Source organism: Dama dama, chromosome 5 (genome assembly GCF_033118175.1).
Source record: "Dama dama isolate Ldn47 chromosome 5, ASM3311817v1, whole genome shotgun sequence".
NCBI lineage: Eukaryota > Metazoa > Chordata > Mammalia > Artiodactyla > Cervidae > Dama > Dama dama.
Window position 1 is genome coordinate 109873939 of NC_083685.1, and position 12183 is coordinate 109886121.

Sequence of the window (12183 nt, forward strand, 5' to 3'; positions counted from 1 at the left end):
CCAATGGAGTGGAAATGTTTTTTGTAGCATTTATATATTTATTTGGCAGCACTGGGTCTTGCTAGATCTTTTAGTTGCAGCATGTGGGATCTACTTCCCTGACCAGGGGTCGAACCTAGGGCCCCCTGCGTTGGGAGCATGGAGTCTTAGCCACTGGGCCACCAGGGAAGTCCGTGGGGTAGGAATCTTGACTAGCCTTGGGGAGCAAAGGGAGAGGTGGCCCTGTGAGCACTTCTCTGGTGAGGAGGAGACAGCAGTCACCCAAGACTTTCCTGGCTGGCCAGGTTGCCTGTCCCACCTGAGCCCTCCAAGGAATGAGGGATTAAAAAAGCGTGTTGGAGCATGGTTGTATGGTTGGCAGAATGGCCCCGTGTACCTGTGAGTGTGCCCCCGGCCTCCCTGACTCTGTGAGGTGCCCACAGGGGGTGGTGAGGTAGTTTCCAGCCAGCTGGTATGTCCTCTTCCACCCCTGGGGATAATTCAGCTGGGCCAGCTGGCTGACCAGCTAAAATACCTGGACTTGAACCTCAAAGGCAGGGACCAGAGGCCATGAACCTCTGGAGGCCATGAACCTAATGCAGGCCCCGCACTCTCCAGGGTCCTCTGATCCTAGCTTATGTCTCCCATTGTTAGTTGCTTCAGTCATTATCTGACTCTTCGAGGCTATGGACTGTAGCCCGCCAGGCTCCTCTGTCCATGGGATTGTCCCAGCAAGAATCCTGTAGTGGGTTGTCAGGCCCTCCTCCAGAGGATCTTCCCAACCCAGGGATCAAACCCGTGTCTCCTGCATTGCAGGCAGATTCTTTACCATCTGAGCCAGAGGGCTGCATTTCTTCATTCACCTCTTCATTCATTTTTTCCACACACATTTGTCAAGCTCCGTGTCTGCACTGGGCACTGTGCTTGGAGCTGAGGCCACAGAGATGACTAAGACCCACTTCCTGGCCTCGGGGAGGTCACGGTCAAATAGGTGAGGGTCAGGTAAACAGATCACAGCCACATGAGGTGGCAGGTGTTTCAGAAGGGCATGTACACAGTGCTTTGTGGACATGGGGTAGAGTCACCGGCTGCTGGAAGCGGGGAAGGAAGGGGTCACAGAGGAGTGGCCCAAACTGACCCAAACAGGGATTCTAGATGGGAGAGGAGGTATTACAAGCAGATGGGCCAAGAGCAAAGAGCATCAAGATGTCTGGATCTGTTGAGTGGTACCCGGAGGGAAGCGGGTCTACCCATAGCTGTGAGCCAGGAGCAGCACACGAGCGACGTTAAGATATAGGGAAGTGACTCCCACCCAAAGAGAGAGCAACTGGGTGAGCAGCACCATTCCCTGGGTCCTCCTAGGCACAAGTGGTGGCTGCCTCCCTCCCCCAGATTCCCCAGGTGGTGGTTTTCACGGTTCATTGGTGGGGAGACAAGGTGGGCGTAGCTGAGTGAAAGGAGCTTTACTTCCATATTAATGAGATGTGCCAGTCAGGCTCCAAGTCCGTGAAGAAAGTGAGCAGGGAGTGAGCAAAGAGCCCTTCACAAAGAGAGGGGAGGTCTGGCTCCTCTAGCCAGCCTTGCAGCCGGGCAGGTTGTTTCAGTTCTCAAGGCCTCATTTCCTCACCATAAAACGAAGACTCCTCTGGTCCCTTTCAGCTCAGACATCCTGAGGATTCAGGCATCTTTAAAGAGCCACCCTACCCCAGAGCCCGTGGACTTGTCTTGGTGGGAGATGTCACCCTTCCTCCCAACTTATCACTTTCCCTCCCCGTACAGAGACAATGACCATGTTTGAAAATGTCACCCGGGCCCTGACCAGACAACTAAACCCTCGAGGGGACCTGACGCCCCTGGACAGCCTCATAGACTTCAAGCGCTTCCATCCCTTCTGCCTGGTGCTGAGGAAGCGGAAGAGCACCCTCTTCTGGGGTGCCCGGTACATCCGCACCGACTACACCCTCCTGGACATTCTGGAACCTGGCAGCTCTCCTTCAGGTCAGCCTTGGCCACGGACTTGGGGACTGAGGGACGTGCTAGAGCCGACCTACCCGGAGGACCTGAAGCTGTCTCTGTCCAGGGGACAGCGGTGGGAGTCCTCTAGCCAGAAAGTTCTCGAAGGAGGCAGGGAGGAGGAAGCGCCTTTCAGCCTAACCCCCTTCATCTTCTCTCTCCTGCAGACCCAACAGATTCGGGGAACTTTGGCTTTAAGAATATGCTGGATGCCCGAGTGGAGGGAGAGGTGGACGTGCCAAAGACGGTCAAGGTGAAGGGGACGGCTGGCCTGTCCCAGAACAGCACCCTGGAGGTCCAGACGCTGAGTGTGGCGCCCAAGGCTCTGGAGACCTTGCACCAGGAGCGGTGAGACTCGGGGCAAAGATGTGCGGTGAAAGGGTGCTCTGGGCTTTGAGTCAAAGGGCAGGGCCCTCACTCTGAACTTTCACCTATTGGTCACCCCAGAGGAGCTCTTGAAGATGACCCTTCAGCCTATGGGTGCATTTCCTAACCACTCCCCTCAACCCCAGCCCCATCCTTCCACCGCCTCCAATACCACCTCCCCACTGTCATGAACACCCCCCGAGGATGAATATTTTCACAGTAATGAGTTGTGTGGCCTTGGAAAAGTCACTTCGCTTCAGCTTTCTCTCCTGAAAAATGAGTGTTCGATGAAATCCTCTAGGGTTTTTTCCCTACCATAAGACTCTATGAAAACTGTGACGTGAGCCCAGCCTTCTCCTTGTGTAAACAAAGCCCCCCACCCAGCCCCAACCCTCACCTCAGGAATGCTGCCCCAGCAGCACAAGGGGTGTGGCAGTTGCCCTGTCTGCGGGTTTCCTCAGATGTTTGACTGGACAAGGGAACTGACTTTTTAAGTAGTTAAGTGGTGGTTGAAAGGAAGTGAGTGCCGGAGAGGCAAGAAGAAAGGGCTGAGGTGCTTGGGGAATCATGCAGTTAACTCAGCATGTCTAAGTACAAAGCATTATATTTGCTGCTGGACTACATAGAATACCTTTGCCTTGTGATTTCAGAGTAGGGGGAGGAAATGTACAACAGTAACTCTAACCCAAGGCTAGAAATATAAGTGCCAGAGGAGGGCTTTGCCTGAGTTTTGTGGCAGGTCAGAGGGACTTCTTGTCGGGGAAATGAGGACAGACTTCGCGGAGGAGGCAGCCCACGACCTAGGCCTTGAAAGTGCTCCATCCATAGTCGGGGAAATAAGATCCCACATGCTACACAGCGTGGCCAAAATAAATAAATAAATGCAATCCATCCATTTTATAAAAAAAAGCATTTTTTTTTAACCTATAGGGGCCATGAATTGCCAGTTTGGCAGAAGCAGGTAAGAGTAAAACAAGGGAGAAATGTAGGGAGAGCCAAGACCATGGAGGACCCGGATCAAGGACACGTCTATGCTGCAGGCACCAGGGAGACCTGGCGATGCTCTGATGTGCTATGATTAATCTGGCCAAACGGAGGAAGGGTGTCAGAGGACAAAGAACAGGGAAGGCAGGCAGACCAGGCAAGACTCTGTTCCACTGCCCATCAGAGACAGAAACTCAGTAGGGAGGAGCAGACAGAAAGAAAAGGGCTGAATGAACGCAAAGTCTCGAGGACAACAGAGTGGGTGGACTTGGCAGGATGAGGGAGAGGATTTTGTCAAAATGCACCTGATGGAGATTTAATGTGCAGCCTGGCTGTGTTAGTAATTCTATATTGCAGGGAATTCTCTGATGGTCCAGTGGTTAGGACTCTGAGCTTTCATTGGCGGGAACCCAGGTTCAATCCCTGGTCAGGGAGCTAAGATTCCACAAGCCAAAACAAAACAGTGGAGAGAAAGAAAGGACCCCCCAGGAGAGATGCACAGAACTAAGAACGGGGAGGAAAAAGAGGGGCATCCAAGGGAGAAACAAACAACCACAAGACCCCATTCTAGACCAGGGGCTGTGCCCAAGGGTTCCTCAGTCTCTCTCTCTCTTTCTCCCCAGAGGTCGGTGTCATTATCCTCGTTTTATAGATGAGGCCATCCAGACTCAGAGAAGCTGCCCTGCCAGGAGGCGGGAGAGCTGGGTTCCAGCCTGTCTTGCTCCAGAGTCCTCACGCTTCCCGACACCCCCATGCCTCACTCCTGGGAATGACAGAAGAAAAGAGAAGGGCAAGGCCCAGATGGGGAGAAGCTCTGGACAGTTCCCTTCTGTTTCTCCTGTCACAGGAAGCTGATGGCAGAGCACCCATTCCTGGAGGAGATGCGAAGCCGAGGAGAGAACCTGTACGTGGTGATGGAAGTGGTGGAGACTGTGCAGGAGGTGACCCTGGAGAGAGCTGGCAAGGCCGAAGGCTGCTTCTCCCTCCCATTCTTTGCCCCGTTGGGGTTACAGGTTTGCCTCACGCACACACACTTACACTGAGTTTACCCTCAGAGGCTGCATTGCTTTGCCCAATCCACGCCCCCCGCCCCAGGATACTGAAAAGGACCCACTCCCTCCCCTTGCTCTTCAACATCCAGACACCAGTTGGCCAGGAACCAATCATTCCTATGGTCAAGGTGCCCAGTTGGGTAGATTCGTGTGCCAGCTGCCACAGGGAGCTAGTAGGGAAGGGGAAACTCACCTTACAGTGCTCCCAATCTGTAAGAAAGGCGTCCTTGCTGCCAGAAAGGTCTCAGTCTCATGAAGGAGACACAGAGGTGAAAGGCCAGAGAATACAGGCCTGGAAAATTCAATGTAAATAAGTAGTCTTTACTTACCTATATCTATACTGTGTAAGTATAGATCCAAAAAAAAGCAAGGAGGTGAAACCAGTCAATCCTAAAGTAAATCAACCCTGAGTGTTCACTGGAAGGACTGATGCTAAAGCTGAAGCTCCAATACTTTGGCGACCTGATACAAAGAGCTGACTCATTGGAAAAGACTCTGATGCTGGGAAAGATTGAAGGCTTCTAAAGGAGGTGATAAAGGATGAGATGGTTAGATAGCATCACTGACTCAATGGACATGAATTTGAGTGAATTCTGGGAGATGGTAGAGGAGAGAGGAGCCTGGCATGTTGCAGTCCATGGAGTCACAAAGAGACAGTCATGATTTAGCAACTGAACAACATACTGTGTAAATATTCAAGGGCTGAGTTGGAACCAGGAGTAAGGATTAGTCATGGAAGGCTTCCTGAAGGAGGTGATCATGGGACTGATGGCAAAGAGGAAGAAGGAACCGGGGCCTGGATGGACGCTCTAAAGTGGGACAGGGATGCACAGGCAGGTGATGAACAGGTCTGCCCAGTTCCTTCATGTGTCTGAACCCGGAAGAGAGAAAGAGGTCATTAAAGGGGTGATCAGCAGAAATGAGCAGAAGAGCTCTGAAGCTCATTCCACACGGGGTGGAGAGGTGATCAGGGACACCACTGAAGGGTTCCTAACTTCTCATCTCCCCAAAGGCTTTTGGGCCTGGCCTTCCACTTGCCCTTTACCCCCTCACTCCCAACATCTCACATGTAGGATCTCTGCAGACTCACAAATCCTCATTTTCTACTCCTAGGGATCCGTAAACCACAAGGAGGCTGTCACCATCCCCAAGGGCTGCATCCTGGCATTTCGAGTGAGACAGCTGATGGTCAAAGGCAAAGATGAGTGGGGTGAGCATGTTTTCCCCTGCAGACAAGAGTTACCCACACACTCCTAAGGCATCCTGCTCCCCTCTTGTGGCAACACTGGGGAAGGAGTAAAGGAGTATATTGTATTGTGGTCCAACCTCCACAGACAGAACTGTAGGGGCTGCTCTGGGAGTGAGGAACCCTGGATTCTGAGCACCTCCTGAGTGCTAGGTACCTTTGTTAGCAGGGAGAAGGGAGTACAGAGATGAACAAGCACCACCTCTGCTCTCAAGAATTCTGGGGCCAGGAGTTTCCTGGTGGTCCAGCGGTTAACTCTCCCTACCTCCACTGCTGGGGCCTTGGGTTTGATCCCTGGACAGGGAACTAGGATCTGGCATGCCACATGGCCAAACAAAATAGAAGTCTGGTGCTGATGGAGGAAACAGACACAGACACCAGGACTAGAATGCAAAGTAGAAAATAGTGATATCATACGGAAAGGTTTACAGAGGAAGAAAAGGTTATTTCCAGCCGTAGAGACAGATCAGGGGATAATGTTGAGGTATTCAAAGATAGGTTCTTATCCTTTAGCAGAGTCCATGGGCTTGAGGCCAGAGAAAGAAAGTTGGGGCAGCTACTAAAAGTCCTTCTGCCCTCCCCACTCTTGTTCCTTACAGATATCCCACACATCTACAATGATAACATGCACACCTTCCCTCCTGGAGGTAAGTAAAAATTGCTTCCTGGCTCCCCACATGTTCCTCCCTACCCCTGACATTATCTGCTGACATCCTGCACCCTCTAATAGGGTATACCAGAAGCCCCCATGGAGCCCCCTGGCTTTGTTTCCCAAGGCTCTAAAAATATCCATCCTCAGCTTTAGGAAAGACAGATAGAGGCATAGACATGTGCCCAAGAGAGACAGAGAAACAGAAAGAGACCGGAAGGCACCATCGAAAGCAGAAATACTGGAGACAGTGTGTGTTCCCAAAATTGCAGGGGCGGATGAGCTCTGTTTTTATAATGATCACTGATAAAGCTGGCTTGACAACTGCTCTAGATAAAAAGACACAAAGAGGTTTTATGCTGACATATGTGCGTTGTTTCTGTCTTCAGAAAAGCCAGAAGATGAGAAGTTCACCCGTAAGTGTTTCCTGTCATTTCACTGGGACTTTCTTGATAGGATTTTAAAACTCCAGTGTTTTTCTTTCCTTCTCTCTGGGACTGACAAGGAATGTGGCAGAGCAGATCTCAGAAAAACTATTGTCTCTGAAACGTGTCAGGAATTCCAATAGCTTAGAAGAAAGCAGTGGAAGGGGGAAACTCTTTGGACAAGACTTCCAGGTGGTCAGATGCCTCCGACCTCTGTCCTCAAGGCCTTAGTAATAATGACCTGTCACATGCCCATCTGTGTCTCTGCTGCCCAGCGCCTGGGGCAGGAGCTGCTGAGTCACAGTAATGCCAACTCAATCCAAGTGCCCCTTTTCACAATGCCTTAGCTTCTCTGCTGCCCCATTTCTGCCTCCCACAAATGGTACAAGAGTATCTTTAAGACAGCTGGGACATCCCAGGAGACAGGATGTATTCCCTAACCTCCATTCATGTCCCACTCCCTGGGTATGACTACGGTTTGGGAGGATTGCCTTCTAATTGGATTTTTTTTTTTTTTGCCTTCAGTTATCCAGGCATCTGATGTTGGTAAGGAATTTTGTGTTCCTCCCTAGATTTTGGCAGGAAGGCAGTGGAAGTAACCTTGGGCTGAAGGGAGAGGAAGACAAGTGCTGAGTCCCTGGTGGTGGGGCTTGGAGCCACTTCCAGGAAGCCCACTCTTTCCAAAGTAGGCTGGATGTGTTCCTAGGATGCCGGGCCCCTAGAGGGGCAGGCCAAGGTTCAAGCTATCCCTAGCCAACCCATGTCCCTGGATTTAGACCCACTGCTCTTGGGGCTTCCCAGGTGCTGCTAGTGGTAAAGAATCTGCTTGCCAGTATAGGAGACATAAGAAACGCGAGTCCAATCCCTGGGTTGGGAAGATCCCCTGGAGAATGGCATGGTAACCCACTCCGGTATTCTTGCCTGGAGAATCCATGGACAGAGGAGCCTGGCAGGCTACAGTCCATGGGGTCGCAAAGAGTTGGACATGGCTGAAGTGACTTGGCACGCAGCACACACACACTTCTGAGCAGTCCCCTCCTGATCTTCATCCAGTCACCAAAATCACTTTGTCAACTGACTCTTGCGAAGAGAAAATAGACCTTCCTTCCCAACTCTACGGGGGGTCCTAGAAAAAGGAAGGCCAGTTGTCTACTGATCTGGGATGGAGCCTAGAATCTCAGGGGGAATGGACGCCTGGTTTAGATGATACTGTGGGTCCTGGCCCATCCCTCAATTCCCCATCTCCCCACTCAACACCTTAAGTCAAGTCTGGGGAATAACGTTATAACTGTGTACCTTGGTCAAGCAAAAAAAGAAGCCAGGCTCTAGCTGAGAGCAGAACTCAGGGGCAGCAGAGCCTGGGGGCCTGAGCAGGGCTGAGTGAAGGAGACCCGCCGGGAGGGCATGTACTGAACTGATGAAGAGGATACCGCGTCTACTGTTCCCACAGGAGTGGTACACGAGGACTTCAGGACCCTAAAAGAAGAGGTTCAAAGGGAGACCCGGGAAGTGGAGAAACTGAGCCCAGAAGGGAAGAGCTCCCTGCTCGGCTCCCTCAGCAAACTCCTAGGGAAGAAAAAGGAGCTACAAGACCTGGAGCTCACGGTGAGGACCCAAGGGAAGGGTAGGAGATGCAGGAGAATGTAGGTAGTGCAGCTGGTGGGGGATCCCACAGACCTGGCAGAAGATGGTCGGTGGCCAGAGGAGCTGACAGTGGATGCCTTCTCCAAGGCTGGTCAAGTGCCTCCCTTCCAGGCTGCCAGGGTCACCACTGTGCCCTGTGTCCCTCTGGTGATGGGCAAACAGTGACGATTCCCAGGCTTCCCCCTGATCGACAGAGGGTGGGCAGCAGGCCAGCAGGACCTCCTTTTGGAAGGGGGCTGGACCTTTCCTTTCCAGAGTCCAAGACCCAGGGACCAAGGAACCCAAGAGTCTAATACTTTTCAGGACTTGATATCTTGAAAAAGAAACAAGGAAACAGAGAGAGTTAACACACCTCAAAGGACTGTCATGTGCCAGGCACTGTGCCCTCTCACCATGTTCTCCTAGACACCCAGCTTTCCCCACAGCTTGAAGGAGCTCTAGGCAAAGGACATGAAGAGACCCTGGAGGCACTCCCAAAGAATGTCCTGCTATCAAAGGAGGCTATGGATGCCATCCTCTATTTCCTTGGAGCCCTAACAGGTAAGTGAGGAGTGAGGTCTTCATTTATACATCTATTCAGTAGTAAGAATGAGTCACTAAATGAATTCTTAAATGAATGAATGAGTAAATAAATGCCAGGCAAATGATATTGCAGTTAAGTAGTTTATATCCACATTTTAAAAATTGGTTTCATTCCTAAGGATTCACATGGTCACCATACCCTAGTCTTGCTAAAAGAGGTTGGGAAATAACCCTAGTTTTATCAGCCATATATTTAAAACTTCTGCATATTGCTAAGCTCAGCACTTTAATTTCAATATCTGATAGCTTTAATCTGAGGATAACATCTTCTGATCTTACCCCTGAATTCTTTTTCCCTCTGCAAGAAACATTGTCCCACTTTGAAAAACACTCTGATCCTTCACATGTAAGCTGAGATGTTTGTTCCTTCAAGAAGGCTGCCCTAGGAGCTTCCCTGGTAGTGGCTAAGACTCCATGCTCCCAATTCAGGGGGTCCAGGTTTGATCCCTGGTCGGGGAACTAGATTCCACGTGCCTCAACTAAGACCCAGCACAGACAGATTAATTGATTAATTAAAAAAAAGAAGAAGCCTACCCTCAAACACCAAGACCAAAGTAGATCATCAGCTATGGCTCCTGTCACAGCCTATATTGTAATTGCACATTATTTTGTCTTTTCCACTAGAATGCAGAGAAGTTTCTTGAGTGAGCATGATTTTTACCTAACACACCAAGCAAAGGAGCCTGGCCCAAAACAGGCATTCCACCGTGGGTGAACATATAAATCAGTGAATGCTGAAATTCTGGAAGTACACCCATTTGGAACTTGTAGTTCCCTTTGCACCAACACACATCTCTTCCTCTGCTTTTTTTCTCCAGAGCTAAATGAAGCCCAACAGAAGCTGCTGGTAAAATCCATGGAGAAAAATATCCTACCAGTGCAGCTAAAGCTGGTAAGAAAAAAATGGCAGATGTTAGGGAGACTTTGGAAGGGAGTCAGCTATAACTGGTGGAAAGATACAATCTAACCTAATGACAGAACCATCCTACAGGGCCTCCATAGGAGATCATGCCTACTTCTCATTTCTCTCCATGTTTCTTCCTGTTTGCTATTTCACAACTAGAGGTAGAGGAATGCGTTTCTGGGCAACTATCTGCGTTTTTCAGTCTGATCCTGGGAGAAGAGACAAAACTCTAGCTTGGTTTATTCCTAGTGAAGTGATGTGAGTCAACCTTAATGTCTCTGAGTCTGCCTCAATTCACTCCTCTGTAAAATGGGCCTAAAAATAAATGTGATGCCCATCCTACAAGGCTGTGAAAAAGCCCAGGCAGAGCTGTCATGTAATGTAACCTAAGGGGTTATAGTGAGAGAAGGTTAGCCCTCTTTGTTGATTTTGTGAGTTGGGAGAAACTAATAGCGGTTTCCAGGTCTTTCTTTTCATGCCGCTTTGTTTCCCTCCAGGTGGAGAGCACAATGGAACAGAATTTCCTCCAGGATAAAGAGGGTGTTTTCCCCCTGCCACCTGAGCTGCTTTCCTCCCTTGGGGAAGAGGAACTGACGCTCACAGAGGCCCTGGTGGGGCTGAGTGGCCTGGAAGTGCAGAGATCGGGCCCCCAGTACGCGTGGGACCCAGACACCCTCCCCCGCCTCTGCGCCCTGTATGCCGGCCTCTCCCTCCTGCAGCTACTGACCAAGGCCTCCTAACTGGACTTTTCTATTCAACTCCTGCTTCCTTAATGCCTTCCCTACCTCGCTGTACCCTGCACGGACACCCAAGGGCATTTCAGAACCACCAGGCTAAGGATAATGGAAACTGTAGCTGATCACTCAATTCCCACTTGTCCAACTCTGTACATCCCCCATCCCTACTGCTCCACAGCGCATCCACAGATGCTTAAATTCCCTAATAGTGGAAACACTCAAACTTGAAAAACTATGAACCATTTCAGCAAATCCCAAATTAATTAATTTCCTATCCCAACCCCTCCCACTTATGATTCCAAAAATCAAACTGGAATTGATTAAAAAAAATATTATTTCACTTTGAGTGAAACGTCTTTTGGTGTTTTTCCTTAAAGAATCTATCCTAAGGAAATTCTTAATTTGTGCCAGGAAAAAAAAATAGACATTCTCATACTCTATACAGATTATATGTACATGAACACTATTACGATGTCCTCCGACCAGCTAGAAAATGCTCGGAGAAGAACTATGAGTGTGTAGAATGTGGAATCTAGACTCTAGAATCAGAAGATCATCAAAGCAATTTGTCTTCCAAGAGGAGCCTCTGAGGTTCTCTGGACTTGAGTTAGGGACTGGGAAAGGTGAAGACATGTGGTACAAGCACAAGAGTAAGATGACTTCCAAGTTTATTGAGTAGAAAATGCAGGGGAATTCCCTGGCTCTCCAGTTGTTAGGACTCTAAGTTTCCAATACCAGGGGGCCAGGTTTTATCCTCAGTCTGGGAATTAAGATCCCACAATCCATGCAGCCAATATATATATATATATATATATTTAATATATTTTAATGCAGATAAGTAAAAAATAAATGGTAACCCAAGAATACTGGGTGGCTTCCCAGGTGGTACTAGTGGTAAAGAATCCACCTGCTAATGCAGGAGATGCAAGAGACTTGGGTTTGATCCCTGGGTCAGGAAGATCCCCTGGAGTAGGAAATGGCACCCCACCCCAGTAGTCTTGCCTGGAAAATACCACAGGCAGAGGAGCCTGGTGGGGTACAGTCCATGGGGCCGCAAAGAGTCAGACAGGATGGAGCATACACAAGAATAAGACTGATCCAAAATTTTTAAAAAGAAAATATTATCTTCTCATTCCAACTTTCCTTCTTCTGCCCTCAATTAGGGTGTTTGCAGGAGGAAGTGAGGTGGGTAGAATTGGCATATGGACGGGTTAACATACAAATTCAGTCTCGTAAAACTGCTAGGTTTATACCAGCCTCCTCTGCCTAAAGCTGGGTTTTAACGTCTTTCACTGATCTCTTTTAACGTAGTTTAATGGGTGGAATAATTTCTCCAAGGTTTTTGGCCCCAAGAGTCAGACTCTTCCCCTTCCTGGCCACCCCTCTCCAGGCTGGTTCCCTCACTCACCAAGAATTCAAGACCAACTGCCAAAAACTGTGTTAAGCCATCCTCCCCCATGCTGGGGCATCTTCCAAGGCCTGGATATATTGCTCAAGGACAGACTAGGTAGTTATCTGCTGACTTGATTGTTTTTCCCTTGTGATGTAAACTTAATAATGAAGTGAGCTAACACTCTAACTATCCAGAAGGGTAACCTCATA

General features: G+C 49.6%; 1 protein-coding gene across 1 annotated transcript; it reads left to right on the forward strand.

Moving 5' to 3' along the window:
- Positions 1-1763: 1763 nt before the first annotated feature.
- Positions 1764-10670, forward strand: GSDMA (gasdermin A). Its single transcript, XM_061141129.1, has 11 exons — positions 1764-1977; positions 2160-2340; positions 4190-4355; positions 5508-5604; positions 6240-6287; positions 6679-6705; positions 7240-7260; positions 8165-8319; positions 8784-8898; positions 9759-9832; positions 10342-10670. The coding sequence occupies exons 1-11, from the start codon at positions 1764-1766 to the stop codon at positions 10582-10584; spliced, it is 1341 nt and encodes a 446-aa protein (XP_060997112.1). The 3' UTR covers positions 10585-10670.
- Positions 10671-12183: the final 1513 nt, after the last annotated feature.